Below are 20,785 nucleotides of genomic sequence, written 5' to 3' on the forward strand. Positions count from 1 at the left end.
GCAGGATGGTTTGAGTCCTTACAAAGAACTGTATGATAGAAAAATGCGCGAGGCTCGGCAGTCAAGCATGCCTTCCAGATCAGCCACAGCAGACGACGAACCTTGACCTTTGACATCAAGGCAGGCAGTCATAGGAGAAGATGAGCTGCCTGCTCTAATGGAAACAGACGACGAGATGACAACATAGTGTCCCATCACCCCGCAATTCGCGGAGAATGCAATCGGAAATCGGCACTGATCTGGGCCGACAATTACGTGCCGGGCGGCACCTAATTAATTAGCATGTTTATTTCAGCTTTTTTCTTAAAGATGTGCTGTGTGCCTCCCGGCTACCGCTGTACCCCTGCATGCTTCGCAGATCGGTATCGGTCGGCGGCCTGGGGGGTGGGGGCCACTGCACCATCCAACCTGCGACGACTCAGTCTAACACGCCATCATCAGTGCGCTCTGCGCTGTCATCCTGATTCCTGTGATACTACACTGTAATACATTATTTCTACTTTATATAGGCTGTGTATTTTTACGTGTTATTTGGTATGATTTGACAGCTTCATAGCTTAAAGGTTACTGGAGAGCGCTTGCGCCGTGTTTTTGCCAACAGCGCTTGCGTGAGATTTTCTGCCGATGGCGCTTGCGTGAGATTTTCGCTACGGGGAACAATGCAGTAATGATTGTGGAAAAGTATTTCTACTTTATACAGGCTGTGTATTTATCATATCATTCTTGTTTTTACTATATGTTACTGTTATTTTAGGTTTTATGTGTTATTTGACATGATTTGGTAGGTTATTTTTGGGTCTGCGAATGCTCATAAGATTCTCCCATATAAATGGTAATTGCTTCTTCACTTTCTGACATTTCGGCTTACGAACCGTTTCATAGGAACGCTCTACCTTCAGATGGTGGGGGAAACCTGTACAGGTACAGTAACAAATAAAAAGGTGAACGTTACACTGATCTTCATTCAAATGGATTTCAGTACATGAATAGAGATGTCAATGTTACAACTACATCTGGAATGGATTTTCCATTTGGAGAGGATACACAAGTAATAAAGAGAGTACAATAACGTTTGCAAGATTGGATGGTAAGTTTATTGCATGAGGGCAGATGAAGCATACTTGACCTGAACTCTTGAATTTAGAGGAATAAAAGGTGAGCTCTGGAAGTGTGCCAAATTCTTATGGGCTGAACATAGCTGGTGTAGGGATGGTGATTCCCTTGCAGGCTTAGTCCAGGAGTGACAACCTCAAAATTCAAGGTCAGGAACTCAGGATGATAGAACAAAAATTCTTCATCTAGTGTGCTGATTTTTTGGAATTTTATGCCCAATAGACCTGTGAAGGCTCAGTAGCAAACTACACCCTTAAGAGATTGAATAACTTTAGATATTAAAATAATTGTTAGTATTAGAAATTGGTTGTGTGGTAAAAGAGCAACTAAAATCTTTTTAAAATGGAGGAGCAAGCATGAGTGTCTTGTGGCCTAATCTTGCTTTTCTTATATAAATACACTTACTTTTAATTTAGCAAGGTTTTTGTGTTTCTGCTAGAGCCTGATGCTGTATTTATCCAGAAATATGTACCTAAAGTCATTCAGTCATTATTGCCAAGGGACATGTAATACTCAGAATACATGTTCAGCAGGTGTTTGTTAGCTGAGAAAAGGGATAAACATCTCTTGTGAGAACCAGAGGCATTTTTGAGCAGTAAAAATATAAACCACTGAATGTAAGGTTAATTGATGAATCTATATATACATAAACAGATGTATTGTTTTAACTCGTGTCTCGGGCAATGGACAAATATTCAATCAACTGCCCCTTTGGGCAGACTTCAATCTCAACACTAAACCAAAGTATTATCTGAAATATTTGCTTTTTTTAATAAGCAAAGCTTTTTTAAAATCATACCCACCAAGTACCAGTGCTATGTAGAATTACAGCTATTGTATTTTGCATGTTTGAAAGTAAAATAAGTTAAAGCTGTGAATCTCAGGAATTTCTTTTACTCTTGAATTTCTGCTACTTACAATTGTTTTACTCAACTACCAGATTTTCAGTTATACATTAAGATAATATGTTTGGACCATGCGACTAAAGTAATCAACACTGGAACTGCAAAACCAGCTGATTCTTTTGCAAGGCAACAGATGTTCTTGCAATGTTATTTTACTTTTCCTTTCAACATCACTTTACTTTGGTAGATGCTACTTGTATAACTTCTTTCAGTACGCTTCTATTGTATCATGCAAAAGTTTGTAGTTCTAAAGATTACATTGAATAAACTGTAGAAATCACTTTTAATATTTGTAACTCTGGTATATGATTCAAATTTGAATTATAAAGACTGTTAAGTTTAAATGTTAAAATCTGCTATACTCTAAGAGATCATTTCAAAAATGTGCAGAATATTGTTGGGTAGTGCACTTCAAAACTTTTGAAAATTTATTTTGAAACTTGAATTTAGTTAAACATATACATCTATTGGAGGAATCAATAAGTACTATGGTGCTTTGAGCCATGATTGTAAAGAGTGGAATACTTTGCATGATGGTGTATTTCAAACATTCTTGGGTCAGGTACAGGACTAAGCTTCTGCACAAGAATAACCTCTCCACCTTCCTGTGGGTCTTTTAGATGGGGTTATCGACTTTCCAAGTTTAGAATGTGGTGCTCATAAGAGATTGGATTGTCTGCTAATGCCTAATGGTTTATAGGAAGGCAAGTTTTTATCATGAAAAGGTAGAAACATGCATCACATTTGCTTGAATTTGAACCTGCTGGGTTACAGACCTTAGTGCTGAAAGGTAGACAGCTGATTTTTGAATCATGTAGACATAATAGGATTAATTTTCTCGAATTTTTTGACTTCAAAGAAAAGAAGAGTCTCCTCTGCAAATATTTTAAGATAACATACACATGGGATTTAGTTAATTTCTCTGATTAAGCCTTTGCTAATTTCTCCCTTTCTAACCATCCTTTTGACCTGTACAGTAGCTTGAGAGGAAGTCAGTGAAAATGAGTAACTACTTAACATCAGTGATAAGGAGAGAAATGCAAGAATCAACATTAAAAGATGTAATAATAGAACTCCTTACAAAGACCGAGCAGAATCAGCATTAACTTATGAAAGTTGTGTTTGACCAACTACTGGAATTTTTTGAGTATTTGAGCTATGGAGTAAATACGGGAAAACCGGTGGATCTGGTATGTTTGGATTTTTGGTAATCCTTCTTGAGATTAATTATAGGCTTGGAGTTGTAAAGCATGGTAAAAGGCCCCCACATTCATGCCAACCAGTGGGACCCACTTACTTTAATCCCATCTTCTGGTACTTGGTCCATAACATTTTCTGCCCAGTGATGTCAGGGGATGGACGAGGTCTTAAATTATGCCTTTTAAATGTATCTACTGCTGAAGTTACGAAAGCTGGTGAGTTCAGGATAGAGCAGTGATTACCTGAAAAATATGGATATTATGAAAAAGGGTGTGTTCTTGAAGCATATAACAGTGGATAAGTCCCTGGGCCTGACCAAGTATATCCTGTGGGAAGCAAGGGAAGAAGTTGCTAGGGTCTTTTCTTTTTCAATCTTTTTATTAGTTTCATAATGAAAAACATAACATAGTATTGATACAAAGTTATTGGGATTACATTGTTGTAATTAACATATTTAAATATAAACCCAGTTGACACACGGGTATTAAACCTCCCAATAATACAGGATACAAATATAATATACAAAAAAAAATAACATGAAAAAAGAAAAAAATACCCCAAAAGAAAAACTAACCTAAACAATGCTAACCAACTAAACTAAGGAAAGAAAGACATGGGCTGTTGTGTAACATCAAAAAAAAAGAACCATTATTGTCGTTGACTCTGCTCCTCTCGACATATACTAAAAAGAAATAGAATAAGTTTGGAAAAGGTCAAATTACATCATATGGAAGTGTTGAATAAATGGCCTCCAAGTCTTTTCAAATTTAATAGAGGGATCAAAAATATCACTTCTAATTTTTTTCTAAGTTTAAACACAACACAGTTTGAGAGAACCAATGAAATGTGGTGGGAAGATTAATCTCTTTCCAGTTCAGCAAAATGGATCTTCTAGCCATTAATGAAAGAAATGCAATCATCCGACAGGCTGAAGAGGTTAAATGACTTGGTTCTATAATTGGTAACCCACAAATTGCGGTAATAGGGTGAGGTTGTAAATCGATATTCAGAACAGTTGAAATAATATCAAAAATATCTTTCCAGTATTTTTTCAAAAAAGGACATGGCCAAAACGTATGAGTTAAAGAAGCTATCTCAGAGTGACATCTATCACGTACAGGATTTATATGAGAGTAATAATGAGCTAATTTATCCTTAGAAATATGAGCCCTATGCACTACTTTAAACTGTATCAACGCATGTTTAGCACATATAGAGGATGAGTTAACTAATTGAAGAATTTTTTCCCATTTTTTTCAATCGGTGAAGTAATCTTAAGTTCTCTTTCCCAATCAGTCTTAACTTTATTAGATACGTCTGGACGTATTTTCATAATTATATTATAAATAGTTGCTATTACACCTTTCTGAAAAGGATTTAAATCTAAATTTTTTTCCAAAACATCCGTTGAATATAAATTCAGGAAGGTAGGAAGAACAGTATTTTTAAAGTTTCTAATCTGTAAATATCTAAAAAAAAATGGGTTCTAGGCAAGTTATATTTATTAGATAATTGTTCAAAGGTACTATACCTTTAGTTTTCCAAGCCAAATAGGCTTGATCCATGATAGAGGGTTGAAAGAAGAAATTAGATATAATAGGACTTGCTAGAATGAATTGATTCAACCCAAAAAGATTTCAAAATTGAAACCATATTCGTAAAGTATATTTTACTATTGGGTTATCAATTTGTTTATACAATTTAGAAAGAGTAAAGGGAAGTGAAGTCCCTAAAAATAGAACCCAGTGAAAACCCTTGTAAAGAATTACCTTCAAGATTTACCCAATGTGCACTTGAAGTTATGTCTAAGTCCCATAACCAAAATTTTAAATATCGAATATTAATTGCCCAATAGTAAAATCTTAAATTCGGCAATGCCAAACCCCCCCACCTTTTTAGATTTCTGTAAGTATCTTTTATCTAACCTAGGATTTTTATTCTACCATACATATGAAGAAATTTTGGAATCAACATTATCAAAAAAGAATTTCGGAATAAAAATTGGCACCACTTGAACTAAATATAAAAATTTAGGTAAAATAATCATCCTGATAGCATTGATTTGACCTATCAATGACAGAGACATTGGTGACCATTTAGTAAACAGAAGTTTAATCTGATCAATTAAAGGTAAAAAAAAATTAGCCTTAAGTAAATTCTTATGCAATCAAAGATCTCCCTTTTTTCGCTTATTTCGGGGTACTAGGCAGGGATGTCCTCTTAGTCCATTATTATTTGATATTGCCCTTGAACCTTTAGCAATTGCTATCCGAGACTCACCTAACATTTTTGGTATTACCCATGGGAATGAATTACATAAGTTATCATTATATGCAGATGATTTGTTATTATACATTTCTAATCCTGAGAAATTCATTCCCGCTATTTTATCCTTGTTGACTCAGTTTAGTAATTTTTCTGGTTATAATTTGAACCTTAATAAGAGTGAACTATTTCCCCTAAATATGCAGGTTCCAATTTATGGATGTTCACCATTTAAATTGGTTATCAACTTTTTTTTACACTTATTTAGGGGTTAAAATTACAAAAACAAGCACAAGGAAGTTGCTAGGGTCCTGCTCATTTTTTTTTGTACAGGTACAGAAGACTCAAGTAGCTAATGTTGTGCCTTTATTTAAAAAGGACCACAAAGAATGCCAGAGAACCACAGGCTGGTGATCTTACATCATCAGTGGCTTGGTTACTGGAAGGGATTCTGAGAAAGAGAATTTGGAAAGGCAAGGTCTGATTAGTGGTAGCATGGTGCTGTGTTTGGGAAATTGTGTTTCGCTAATTTGAGGGATTTTTTGTTTGAGGGGATTGACAACAGCAGGGCAGTAGTTGTTCAAAATTACAACAGCATAAGATCAACTGGGAAAGTGGACAAAGCAATGCCAGATGGAATTTAACTCTAAGACTGAAGGGATGGAGTTTGGCAGAGTAATGGGGAGTATTGTACAACAGAGAGACCTAGGACTGCAAGTACTTGGGTAGTTCTCTGAAAGAGGTGACATAGTTGGATAGGGTGGTGAAGAAAGTGTTTGGTATGTTTGCCTTCATCAATTGGGGCACTGATTACAAGACCTAGATATCTTGTTATTAATGTAAAATACATTGGTGAGATTTGAAATACTGTGTGCAGTTTTAGTCGTTCAATGACAGTACCAAACTAGGTGAGATACTGAGTATGAGTTTGTACAGGAATTTTGCAGAATGTGGAAAGTTAAATGGCAAGAATGCAACAGTGGATAATGTGGGGAAAATGAAAGGTCATCTATTTTGGTGAAGATGATCAAAATCAAGAGTGTTTGTTAAATGGTTAGAGATTTGGAAATGTTAATGTTCAAGGGGACCTGGTGTGTGTGTGTACACAAGTCACTGAGTTCAATGTGAAAATGCAGCAGTTCATTCAGAGAGCAAATGGTATGTTAGCCATTATAACAAAAGGGTTTTTGGTGCATTTGTATTGTTTTTTGCTGAAATTGCACTGCAGTGTTGTGAAGGCTTTGGCTTTCTTACCTAAGAAAGAATGTACTTGTCAAAGAGGGAAAACAGCAAAGATTTCCAGATTGATTCCAAAAATTAAAGTTGTATTAAATTGAATCATTACACATTGCATTGAGCTAGATTAAGGTAAAAATAATAATGCTGAATAAGGTGTAAAAACTACTGAAAGAGTACAGTGCAGGTAAATGATATCGTGCAAGGTTATAACAAGGTAGCTTGTGCAGCCAAGAGTTTATTTTATCTTAAAGAGGTTCGTTCAGATTAGCTACTATACTAAGCCATTATGCATCCAGACAGAATATTTTCTATGGTGCATCGATTTAAAAAGCTGGTAAGAACCGATGGGGGAGAAAATGCTGAATTTCTTTAGCCCCCCTGAATAAGTAGAGGCATTCCTAGCGGTGACATCAATATGATTGGACCAAGTCAGGCTTTTTGGTTATGTTCACACCTGGGAACTTGAATCTGAACCTAAACATCATTGATGTAGATGACTTGAATTTAGGATTATGTCACTTCAGGTAACTTGATCTGTGTATTAGCCATCTATCTGTGATATTGACTTAGCTTGTTTCTTTCCCCTTTTTATTTCTCCTTTGGGAATGGAGTATATGTTCAGCTTAACCTGCCAGGCACGTCTTCCTGCTAGTGTTTCACAACTCCTACATTCTTTTGTTCGTGCTCCCACTGTCTTGCTCTTTATTCACTCATTGACCAGTTTACAGCTCATCTGCATGTCACCCCATTTTTACCCTATCAATCTCCCTTCCTCATCCCTGCAGCTCAACAAGCTTCCTTTGTCTACTCCCAGTTCTGACAGAGTATTTGGGCTGAAAAATTAACTCTGTTCCTCTTCTCTCAGACATGGTCTTGTATGATTCTGACATTTTCTGCTTTTACCATTTTGAACAAATCTTGAAAAAAGCATTTAAAGTAGTAAGGGTCCACAATGTATACTAGGTGAAGGACTTAATTGTCCATCACCAGGAATGGCTTGGTAGAGCCACCACTAACTGAGCAAACTGAATTGTAAAGATCATTTTCTGCTTCAGACCCAGTGTGGTACTCACGAACAAACATATTTGACCTTGTTTTTGCTAATCAAGCTGATGTAGGTGACCAACAAACAATCCTTGTGAATGCAAGATCTTGTCTTCATCATGTTGCATGCCAGTATAGTTGCCAATTTCAACCTCCTGGAAATTGACTGGAAACTCAGTTGGACCAGCCATATAAATGCTGTGGCTATAAGAGCACATGTTTTGTTGAGAGCAACTTGTCTCTTGACCTTGTGGTATTTCCCATAACCTACAAAGCATATGTCTGGAATGAGATAGAATATTCTCCACTTGCTTGAATTAATACAACTTCAAGTTTGACAGATATCAACATCTTCCAGACAAAACAGTGTGTTGATTGGCACTCTATCCACCAACTTTGTAATGTTGATCCAATATCTGGCATCCATGAAATACACTGCAGTTACAAATCTGGACTATTTCAACAGTAGTTGGAATTCTAACACTAGAAATAGCAAGGGGAGCAAGTATTTAACAACACTACCACTTGCAGATTGCCCCTTTGCATACCATCTAAACTCAGAAAAAAATTGCCGTTTCTCTATTGTTGAGTCAAAAACTCGAACTTTCTAAAGTTATTGTGGGTGTAGTTTTACCAGAAACATTGCACAGTTTCAACAGGTTGGCTCACAGCTACCATCTTAAAGGCATGCAAGGATGGGCAATAAATGTTGAATCTTACCTGGGTACCTGAAAAATGAAGGCAAGTATGAGCAAGAGCAGCAATGATATTTGTTGTAAGACTATAGAGTTTTTCTGGAAATGAAAGACAATAGGTTTGATCTACCTAAAATTTAACTGGAAGAATTTAACACATTTGGGACTGAATGTTAGACTCGCCAAGAATAAGTAAATACTGTAGTTGGATCTGGGTGCAGAGAAAAAATGAGGTTTTAAATTTCATTTTCCACTTAGTCAACTATGGTGTGTAGTTATTATTTTGGTTGGAGTTCCAAACTATCCTGTAACTGCATGCTTGTATCTCCTTAAACATGTCTTGCTTCTTTCCAAGCACAACAGCTGAGGACATAAGTGCTTGTGGATGCTGATTTGATATCTACTGTAGGAATGATGCCCTCAAATGTCTACAGGTAAATACATACAGGAAGATAAATTTGGGATTGGAGCTTGTTGTTTGTTTGTGAGTACTTGGAGTGGTGAGAAAGTAAGTTTACGGCTATAAATTAATAGGTAATGGAGGGGGAAAAGTGAGAGTAACTCAGCAAGCTGTGCAGTGGATAGAAGCTGTCCAAAGTGTGCGCTGTACCTAGCCACCTCAAAGGTGCAAGGTTTAAAGGGAAATGGAAAATGGCCAAAATCATAGAAGTTCATTTGCACTCTTATTACTGTGTAAAGAAACAAAACCCACTTAAGGAGATCCAAGCATGGAGCTATGAGATAGGTGGCCATGATAAGAGTGAAAAGACAGGCTGGAGGTGGGATATTGGTTTGAAAGAACAATCAGATTAAGGACAATTTTAATAAGGATGAGACGATGATATTCAAATGGAAAATAATTGTACCTGAGGGGAAGGAACGTTTATCACATCAACAAGCAATGAACCAAAAAGGAATGTTGACTCTCCAGTATTGTAAACTAAGTAAGGTCAATTAGTGCAGAAATTAAGTTCGAAGTAAGCTTTGCACTCCAGCAGGAGAGATAAAGTCCAAGAAACAAAAGCTGCAATATGACTTTTAACGTGACTGAATGACTACTTGTAGTGCAGTTTCACATCATACTTAACCAAATAACGCACTGATTATGATCCCATCTGCCATCTAAATATTCCCACCACTGCAGCAGCATTGACTATCTACAAAATGCACTTCAAGAACTACTGTACCAATGCTTTTCAACAGCATGTCGTAAACTGGAAACTTCCACTATTTGATGAGGATAAATCAGTGGGCAAATGCAAGTTCTCATCATCACTTGCAATTTATCCTCCTAGTCTCTCAAAATCCTGCTCTGTACTGTTACTTCATCACTAAGCAGCTTCTGCAACTCAAGGTAAAGCAGTGTGAACTCACCAGAGATTGCAATAGATCAGTCAGGTGGTTGATTGCCGTCCTCCCATGGAGGCTTGGGGATGGATCATAAGTGCAAGTGTATATACTACTACAGCATACAGAAGAATTTTTAAAAAATGATTTGTGGATAATTATATAGATTGTTCCAGATTAGGTATGAAATTCAGGTTCAACATTCTGAAAATATAGTGTCCTGCTTCTCTATTCCTTTTTCTTTCTCTTTTCCATTTTATAGATTTTTATTAGTCATTTTGTACACTTCATAATCACTTTTCAGTTTTTTGCTTTTTTTTTCCTCTGTGTTCAATCACTTCACTTACTCTCATTGCACTTCATTTATTTTAACCAGATTGGTTGCATCAGTTTTGGAGCATGCCTATTGCAATGTCAGTCATATAAAGTCAGCTGCCCTACAGCTGCAAAGTTCTTTCTTCTCTGAGTACCATCTCTGGTTGGGTTGAAATTTGGACCTTCTGTACATTGTCTAAACACAACTAAACGGAACAAAAATGGGCTCACTCAAGGTACGAACTCTGAATTCATCGATGATAGATCTCAAAATATTTTATTTATCATGAGAGCTACATTTCATTATTTCATTTATTTTGATATAATCCACTGATTTTTTTTAAGCTTTTTAGGGTCAATTAGCTTAATTTAAAATATGCTGTTCTATTAGGGTACATATAATAATGTCAATCATTGTTTTAAATTTTATTATTGAAATTCTGTATTCTGTTTTTAAGTGCATTATTTTTTTTTACCTCTGTCACAGAATTAGTATCACTTTCAGTAACTGAAAATAGGTAATTTTGAAACTATTTCTGGTGAAAAATCTGTAAAACACAATCTGTAAATGGACTGCGTAACTTTTAGACTTTGAAACCAAATATATATTTTGAAACTTCTGCACTGCTGACAGCCAATGAATGGGAGCCAGAATGTATCCGCCTATTGACAGGAGGTCAAATGGCTGGTTGAACAATCTGATACCCCTCTCTTTAGGGAGTTTATTATAGATCTATTACATAAAATTTTACAATGTTAGTATCTTTTATGATATACAAACATTTCTGTGATAATTCGGTTTTAATTTCCACATTAATATTTGTAAATAGAGGATAATAAAGTAAACATTTTTGAAGAGTATGTTGGGAGCACAAACTTCCTACTTCATAAGTAACTCTACATCCTTTTAGAAAGGAAATCTGGCACAGAAGTTTTTTGAGCTTAACTTATTCAGAACCAGACTTGCAAGAAACATGAAGACTGCCAGTCTTTTAAATAAGACTTGTGTTGGTTGGGTGAGATGAGTCAGTGGGTTGAGGATAGTAGACTTTAGATTAATTAGATCATAGTGTTGAAAGTAATAAGTTGGTGTGGTCACAGTAATTCAGACGTGTGAAATCCCCCAGTGTGAATGGCACTGGGGGTTTATAGTGGTGTGTGGTAAGGGATCTTTGGATGAAAGTAAGAAGTTCCAATATTTTCTTTGCCAAATGGTTAATAATTAACAGTGAGTTACTGTAGCTGTTCGAGTCCCAGGAAAGATTTGGAATTAAAAAACACTCAGAAGTTTTAGTAATTCCTGAATCACAATCCTATTGGAGTTTGCTAGAATAGAAATGAGATGCTGAATATGGAAGTTCCTGAAGAAATACTGCATCCATGTGTCGGAAATGAATGTATTTTGAAACAGATACATTTTTTTAAAAATAAAAAAGGATCTGTTGATAACTGGAAAGAAAAATAAGTGGATCCTGTGCAAGGCAGAAAACTGCAGAATAACTTACAAAACTGCTGGACGTTCAGTGGTTTAAAATCAGGATTTCTCAACCAGGGTTCTGAGAGAGATCATGATTTAAAAAAAACTAGTGCAACGACGGACACAAAAATGTCTGTCTTAATAATGAAAGCTACTTATCAATAGGTTTTACATGTTCTGGTGATCCAAGTTATCCTATTCCATTGTGCCTACTTACAAATTACAACTTACAAATACAGCAATGGCTTCAGAAAAGTGTGAAAAGACATTTAACTGCAAATCACAGCCATATGCCACGTAAAAGCGCTGTTTATTTTAATCAGTTATTGGAATCTCAAAACAAACAGAGTAGAGCTTTTGTTAATAAAATCACAGTCAGTAAAAGGACTCAGGAAGCAAGTTACATATTTAGTAGCAGAACATATTACCCAGAAAAGGAACAGTTGCATGGTTGGTGAGAATCTAATAATGCCAGCATGTAAAATTATAATGGGTAAAATGCTAGGACAAAATGCAGTGTGAGAAATTGAAAAGGTTTCACTCTCAAACAGGACAACAAGTTGGTGTATTGATGACATGTCACATGATGCTAAAGAGATTTTGTGTGATAAACTGAAAAACAACAGCTTCTGTATCCAGGTTGATGAGTCGACAGATTTCACCAATATATGTCATGTTGTAGCATTTATAAGATTTGTAAATGGTGGTGAAATTCAAGAAAACTTTTTTTTCTCTGTTGCAAAGAGTTGCCTGAAACAAGCAGAGGCCAAGATATATTTAATGTTTTGTCTTCATATCTGGAAACAAAACAGTCTGTCTTGGAGGCCAGATTTTGCTGAGCGCTCTGAAGATGAAGAATGGCTGCAGAAACTAGCCTACTTAGCAGACATCTTTCATCATATGAACTAGTTGAACAAGCCTCTGCAAGGCCCTGGAGAAAATGTTTTCAGTTCAAGTGACAAGATTCTTGGATTTAAAAAGAAACAATCTTTGGAAAAATCATGTTGCAAAGGGAAATCTTGAAATATTTCCACTGCTGCTTGGGCTTGAGAGTGAGGAAGGATTATCAGAAAGTACTGAGTCTTATTGAAAACCACCTGGAAGAACTGCAGAACAAAATTGAACAGCATTTTCCTTCCCTTTGAACACAAATGTATGACTGGGTGAGTGACCCTTTCTCTGAATCTTCTGCTCACCTTGAGAACTTCTCTTTTAGAGAAGAACTTTATAAGTTGCAGGTCTGATTGTGCATTCAAGATGAGATTTACTGTCCTATCACTGGACAAGTTCTGGATTTCTGTGAAAGAAGAGTAAACTGCTGTTCATAGGAAAACAATGAACATTTTGCTGCAGCTTTCAACTTCTTGCATGTGTAAGCAAGCTTTTTTCTTGTTTAACAAGCATCAAGAGCATGAATAGTCTCAATTCAGTTTTAAGGTGAAATCCATGTGTGGTTATATTATGTTTGACCCAGAATTGAGTATTGTGTAGCAAAAAAAAAAGCATAAGTTTCACATACTAGGCCAGTATTTGAGCCTAATCATGTCACTTAGTAAGAAAGTGACTTTTTCAAAGTCTTCTATAAAATTGTATTTTGGGCTATATTTTTATTTATTTTGCTTTGGCTTAAGGTTTTTTTTTAGTAACTTTACTATTCAACATTGTCAATAAATTTTCATGTTGTAAATATCATTAATTAAAATCAATTTACAACCCTTATTGAAATTAAATCTACTGAGCCTGTCTTAAGAAACATTAAATCCTATTTTGGTAAGGAGAGGGAGAGAACAAGAATTGGATGAGGCCAGGGCTGCACGACTCCGGGATCAAAGAGTCAGGACAAAAAAGATGAGAGAAGAAGAGACAGAGGAGGAGAGACATGCACATCTCCAAAATGACAACAACTGGCATTGAAGGAGGAGAGACGAAGAGACAAAGAAGCTGAGAAGTGCACATCTCCAGGATCAGAGACAAACAACAAACAGCAGAAGAGATGAAGAGATGTGGGATGAAAGGGCTGCACGTCTCCAGAATGACAAAAACAGGCACAGGAAGAGGAGAGAGGAAGAGACAAAGGAGCAGAAAAATGCGCATCTCCAGGATCAGAGACAAAGAATAAACAGCAGAAGAGATGAAGAGACGGCAGATGAAAGGACTGCACATCTCCAGAATGACAACGAGAGGCATAAGGGTGGCAGATAAACCAGAAATGATGCCATCAAAAGGGTCCTTCGTTAAACGAGGAGGAGCTATATTTGCCTTGCAACTTGTCGTTCTTCTTTAATAAACTGAGGTTTTCTTCTTCAATTTCCAAAGCAAAGCGATACTAATAGCATTCAGGAAAATTTAACGTTCATTCTGGTCATATCAGACTGCACTACCCTTCTCTCAAAGGGTGCCTCAACGGGTCACCCTGTTATCTATATGATATGGAATGGAACAAGCAAATTAATGGAGTATAGTTGAAGAATAAAAGTAATAACTTTAGAATGCAGTCACTCATCAGACTGAATGATCAAGAGGATAAGATCATGTATTGTTATAAATTTAGAACTTTCAAAGTTAAAAGTAAATTGATTATCAAAGTTCATGCATGTGACCATATACAACAGTGAGATTTGTTTCTTGCGGGCATACTCAGTAAATCCAAGAACCATAATAGAATCAATGAACTTCTGCATACAACCAATGTGCAAAAGGCAATAAATTGTGCAAATACAAATGGAAAAAATAATAAATAAGCAATAAGTATCAGGAACATGAGATGAAGAGTCCTTGAAAGTGATGCCGTGGGTTGTAGGAACAATTCAGTGACAGGCAAGTGAAGTTAACCCCATTGGCTCAAGAACCTGGTGATTGAGGGGTAATAACTGTTCCTGAACTTGATGGTATGGTTCCTGAGGCTCCTGTACCACCTTCCTGATGGCAGCAGTGAGAAGAGAGCATGATCTGGGTGGTGGGGTTCCTGATGATGGATGCTGCTTTCCTGCAATTGCGCTCTGTGTAGTTCCTTACAGGTATGGAAAGGAAATTCATTTGCACCACAGATGTAAAGGAAAGGAGACCTAAAGTCCTTTCTTATCTCTGGTTATTTTGTACTGGGAAGCTAAGGAGGAGGGAGTGAGAAGATTTGAATATCTAGGCACTGGGTGATTTGCAGATGTGATTATTACCAGAACTACCACAAAAGTTAGGATGTCAATACTAAAAGGGTCAAACTTTTTGATTAATATTGGACATGTATCCTGAGATTGACCAATGGAATTGAACAGCTTCTTTGATAATTAAGAAAATACAAGAAATCAATCTTCAGTTTTAAAATTTACTATCCCAACATTTTCTGTCGTTTTCTAGTATATGTCAGGATTTGGTAATGAATTTTCTTCAGAAGATCCGAGCTGTCCTGGTTCCTTACCAGAGGGTCAGGTACTGTATAATCCTCTATATTTGCCAGTGTTAAACTCAGCTAATGTGCACTTTTCACTGAATTCCAACACCTGAATCTGCTCTGCCAGTTTACAGTTCAAAATGCAATTTTAGGCCCAATCTGGATCTTGTTAAAATTAAATGCATGGTGCATGTTTCAGGACCCTGGTGAGCAGGGGTGCACTGCTAATTTTTAGGTGCCAGAGCTGACAAAGTGCTTGCCATTTCCTATATTCATTCTCACTCTCTCGCTCTCTCTTGTACATCACACCCAATTTGTGTACCTGCTCATTTCATATACCGGGCAACTTCCTTGCCCCATTCATGTAATGAGCAGGTACACAAATTGGGGAACTTGGAGGATGCGGCGGCCACGATCCTCTCCATAATCTCTGAATGCATTTATTACAGAGGAAGAAAGCTTAAACCTCTTACAGAGAGATGATATTGCAGCTTCTCCATAATTAGGTGGTATTTCAGCAGGCCAGTTATATTTATCAAGGACACGCATTTCATTTAGCAGGGATTTATACATACTTTGAGGTTTAGAAATTTGAGAACCTTTCAAGGATGTTGTCGTGAACATATAGTGCTACAATTTGTTTATAAGACTAGAAGGAAACTGTAGATAATTAATGGAGACAATTTTGTTGTTGCTTGTTAAGATAATTTCTCCAAACTTCCCCTTTTCAACTGTCTCTTGAGCTTCTAGAGTTTTTGTACCAGGTTGCTCTTTCAGTCCATGCAGTGATCTTATGCTCCATTTCTACCTCCTACCCAAGATCCACAAACCTGCCTGTCCAGGTAGACCCATTGTCTCAGCTTGCTCCTGCCCCACTGAACTCATTTCTGCATACTTCGACACTGTTTTATCCCCCTTGTTCAATCCCTTCCTACCTATGTTCGTCACACTTCTCACACTCTGAAATTTTTCGACGATATTAAGTTCCCTGGCCCCCATCGCTTCATTTTCACCATGGATGTCCAGTCCCTATATACTTCCATCCCCCACCAGGAAGGTCTCAAAGCTCTCCGCTCCTTTTTGGATTCCAGATCTAACCAGTTCCCCTCTACCACCACTCTCCTCCGTCTAGCGGAATTGGTCCTTACTCTTGATAATTTCTCCTTTGGCTCCTCCCACTTCCTCCAAACTAAAGGTGTAGCCATGGGCACCTGTATGGGTCCCAGCTATGCCTGCCTTTTTGTTGGCTTTGTGGAACAATCTATGTTCCAAGACTATACTGGTATCTGTCCCCCACTTTTCCTTCGCTACATCGACGACTGCATTGGCGCTGCTTCCTGCACACATGCTGAGCTCGTTGACTTTATTAACTTTGCCTCCAACTTTCACCCTGCCCTCAAGTTTACCTGGCCCATTTCTGACACCTCCCTCCCCTTTCTTGATCTTTCTGTCTCTATCTCTGAAGACAGCTTATCTACTGATGTCTACTATAAGCCTACGGACTCTCACAGCTACCTGGACTATTCCTCTTCTCACCCTGTCTCTTGCAAAAATGCCATCCCCTTCTCAGAATTCCTTTGTCTCCGCCACATCTGCTCTCAGGATGAGGCTTTTCTTTCCAGGACGAAGGAGATGTCCTCCTTTTTTAAAGAAAGGGGCTTCCCTTCTTCCACCATCATCTCTGCTGTCAAACGCATCTCTCCCATTTCACGCACATCTGCTCCCACCCCATCCTCCTGCTACCCCACTAGGAATAGGGTTCCCCTTGTCCTCACCTACCACCCCACCAGCCTCCGGGTCCAACATATAATTCTCGGTAACTTCTGCCACCTCCAACGGGATCCCACCACTAAGCACATTTTTCCCTCCCCCCCCCCCCCCCCCGGCTTTCCACAGGGATTGCTCAATACACGACTCCCTTGTCCATTCATACTCCCCATCTCCTCCCACCGATCTCTCTCCTGGCACTTACCCTTGTAAGCGGACAAATGATACACATGCCCTTACACTTCCTCCCTCACCACCATTCAGGGCCCCAGACAGTCCTTCCAGGTGAGGCGACACTCCACCTGTGAGTCGGCTGGGGTGATATACTGCGTCCGGTGCTCCCGGTGCTGCCTTCTATATATTGGCGAGACCCTACGCAGGCTGGGGGATCGTTTTGCTGAACACCTACGCTCTGTCCACCAGAGAAAGCAGGATCTCCCAGTGGCCACACATTTTAATTCCACGTCCCATTCCCATTCTGATATGTCTATCTATGGCCTCCTCTACTGTCAAGATGAAGCCACACTCAGGTCAGAGGAACCACACCTTATATTCTGTCCGGGTAGCCTCTAATCTGATGGCATGAACATTGACTTCTGTAACTTCTGTTAATGCCCCACCTCCCCCTTGTACCCTATCAGTCATTCATAATTTTTTTCTCTCTCTCTCTTTTCTCCCTCTGTCCCTCTCACTGTACCCCTTGCCCATCCTCTGGGATACCCCCCTCCCCCTTTCTTTCTCCTTAGGCCTCCTGTCCCATGATCCTTTCATATCCCCTTTGCCAATCAACTTTCCCAATCAGCTTTCCAGCTCTTGGCTTCATCCCTTCCGCTTCTGTCTTCTCCTGTCATTTTAGATCTCCCCCTCCCCCTCCCACTTTCAAATCTCTTACTATCCCTTCTTTCAGTTAGTCCTGACGAAGGGTCTCAGCCTGAAACGTCGACTGTACCTCTTCCTAGAAATGCTGCCTGGCCTGCTGCGTTCACCAGCAGCTTTTATGTGTTATGCTCCGTTGGATCAGTTTGTCTGCATAAACAATCGTAATAGTGTGTTTCTATAAACACTCTGACAGTAAACCAAGTTCATGCAATGTGTCATACATTAGAGCTAAGTTCAATAGAAGCTGTTCTGAAGAGAGTCTTTTCAGCAGACCTTCATAGGTTTTCCTGTCACTCCCAGATCTTGTTTCATACTTCATTGCTTTTTCAAAATGAAAACACGATGCTTCATAATTTTGCCACACTGCTGAAACTGTTTGAAACGAGCTAGCTACCCACCTGGTGCCCAGAACACGGCCTATTTTGCAAATTTGTTGTTCTAGTTTTCCGGAGATTCAAACAAGAGGACTTGAGTTGAGAGTTAAGGGGCAAACGTTTAGGGGTAGCACGAGGGGGAACTTCTTTACTCAGAGAGTGGTAGCTGTGTGGAATGAGCTTCCAATAGAAGTGGTTGAGGCAGGTTCAATTTCGTCATTAAAAAAAAATTGGATAGGTTTATGGACAGGAAAGGAATTGAGGGTTATGGGTGAGTGCAGATAGATGGGACTAGGTGAGAGTAAGCATTCGGCACGGACTAGAAGGGCCGAGATGGCTTGTTTCCGTGCTATAATTGTTATATGGTTATATAGTTGAGAGGCACATTCAGCCAGTTTCTTTTGATTTAGAGCTGATCTACTGTAAACAGAGTACAATTTGTCCATAAATGATTGAAAATGATTTATTCCATGAACTTCTCTCACCGAATCACCTACTGCAAGTTCTAATCTGTGATTAAGGCAGTGCCAAATTATCACATTAGGGTAATGTTCCTTGAGAATTGTAGCAACGCCGGATTTGACACCAAGCATTACGCTCGCCCCATCACTAGCAAATGCTACAAGGTTCTGTTTCAAGTAAGAGTCATCAAACCCATGGTTATTGAAACAGTTCAATAGATGCTAAACAATAGTTGCAACTTTCTGATCAGGCAGTTCAATTAGATCAAAAAACATAAAATGGGGATCACTGTCCTTATCACTTTCACATTTCAAATAATCTATTAGGGTGGTCTTAAAGCTCAGGCTTGTTGATTCATCAGTGAGAACAGAAAGTTTGCCATTTATCTGCTTGATATGCTGGCAAATTTTCTTTTTCATATTAATGGCTATCTGATTAATTATCCCTGTAGCACTAGTGCGGGAATGCAGTCCAATTCCAATGTCAATACCATTTTTTTTTTGAAGTTCCAATAAGCCAAAATGATCAGAGTATGGTCTGTCATTCTGAGCTGAATAATATGCAGAATGAAAGATTGAACAAGTCACCTTAGGTTCGAAGCATACATGGTGTCACTTAATTTTCCAAGAGCATCTTCACTAGCTATATTTTCAACACTTAGAGCAGCAGTGTGAGCTTTTAATAGTTTGTGATCAACAATTTTTTTTCTGAGAGACTTCAAGCATGTACTTCATTGGCTCCATAATAGGATACTTGGTACATCTGCCATGCCAATTCTCCTGTGATCTTTAAGTTCTTGAGGCCGTAGCGCTTTACATAGCTAGCCAGCCATCCCTTACTAGCCTTAAACTCCTTCCTCTCGCTCTCCTCAACCCCCTCACAGTAGTGCTCATAGAGGCTAAGTGCTTGTTCACACATAATTTTGCCATCAACAGGGATATGCTTCTGTGATATGTCCTCTAGCCATACACTTAATGCTTTCTCAGTCTTTGCAAGCACTTTATCATGAACCAGAGAGACCATTTTTGCCGTTGTAGGGGTAGCACTAACACTTCTGTGAATTTCAGCTTCTTTCTGCTTTATTACGCGAATGCTCGATTCGTTCTTACCGACCTTACGGCCCACTTCGGCAAGCAACATGCCACTTTTCAAAAGGTCTAAGATTTTTATTTTCTCGGTGAACAATGCTCAAACAATGAGTGCTGGAGAGAGAGTGAGGATCTGCGAAATGGCGGGAGGCTACAGCAGGGTATGCTGGTCGAGCGAGGAGGAATTTCACAAAACAGTAACAGCTCCAGGATTTCATCAAAAACGATCAAATATCCTAATGTTATTAGTGGTATTTTCCCCACCAGCCTCCACCCCCTCTCCCCAACCCCCGCTTCCGTAAAATTCCCTCTATTTAATATGCAGTCGCTGTTAAATTCCCCGCTTGCTTAATTTGACTTTTTTTTAAAGAGGTGCTGGGGTGAGCTCCAGCAGCACTGCACCCCTGCTGGTGAGGCACCAGTCCTACTGTGGTGCATCAGTGAGAGAAGCTATCTCCACAGAGTACCTCATAAAAACATAAACAATTGTAGGCCATTCAGCCCCTTGTGCCTGCTCTCCCATTCAAGAAGATCATTGCTGATCCTTTAGCTCAATGCCACTTTCCTGCACCAATTTCACATCCACTAATTTACTTTATATTTAAAAATCTATTAACTGCAGTTTTGAATATCCTTGGTGAGTATATAACCAGCTAATTATAATATTCCCTTGGGACTTTTTAAACTAACTGGGAAAGCAGAGGGACCTTGATTTAATGTCCTATTCAAAAATTAAAACAACACCAAACTGTTTACATCATGTTCTAACTCTTTATCAATCAACTAAAGTAAATATTATTAATTATCAATGATATGAAAAAAAATCAGAGTATGCTGTAGGACAGTTTATCAGTTACAAATTACTGCTGGTTGTTTGCCAATGAGTTGCTACACGAAACAGTTCTTCGTGATTGTTCAGAAACAATATAATGATTTTCGAGTGGTAGTAGTGGTAATCTGTCAAACTAACGTAATATCTGTCATCTTGTGTTTCAGAATAATCCACAGGTTTGTCCATATGGGCTGTATGCAGAACAATTGTCTGGTTCAGCCTTCACTTGCCCGAGAAACAATAATAGGAGGAGGTAATTTCAAACTCTCAGATTTGTTGCAGCACACTGGGACAGTTAGAGAACTCCTCTTAACCCTGAAAAGTCTTTCTTTTTAAATGCCTATCCAGTGTGTAATTCAGCCATACTATTGCAATTGAGTCTCCCTCTACAACTC

The 20,785-nt window shown here is 38.4% G+C and overlaps 1 protein-coding gene across 1 annotated transcript in view; it reads left to right on the plus strand.

Annotated features, from left to right (window-relative positions):
- The first annotated feature begins 10,272 nt into the window (after nucleotides 1–10,272).
- Nucleotides 10,273–20,785, plus strand: part of hgd (homogentisate 1,2-dioxygenase) — a 39,696-nt gene continuing 29,183 nt past the window's right edge. Inside the window, exons 1-3 of the mRNA XM_072262245.1 lie at nucleotides 10,273–10,359; nucleotides 14,955–15,026; nucleotides 20,555–20,643. Of these exons, the coding sequence (XP_072118346.1) occupies nucleotides 10,345–10,359; nucleotides 14,955–15,026; nucleotides 20,555–20,643 (176 nt within the window). The 5' untranslated portion in view covers nucleotides 10,273–10,344. The remainder of the gene's footprint in view (nucleotides 10,360–14,954; nucleotides 15,027–20,554; nucleotides 20,644–20,785) is intronic.

This window comes from Mobula birostris, chromosome 6 (genome assembly GCF_030028105.1).
Source record: "Mobula birostris isolate sMobBir1 chromosome 6, sMobBir1.hap1, whole genome shotgun sequence".
Taxonomy (NCBI): domain Eukaryota; kingdom Metazoa; phylum Chordata; class Chondrichthyes; order Myliobatiformes; family Myliobatidae; genus Mobula; species Mobula birostris.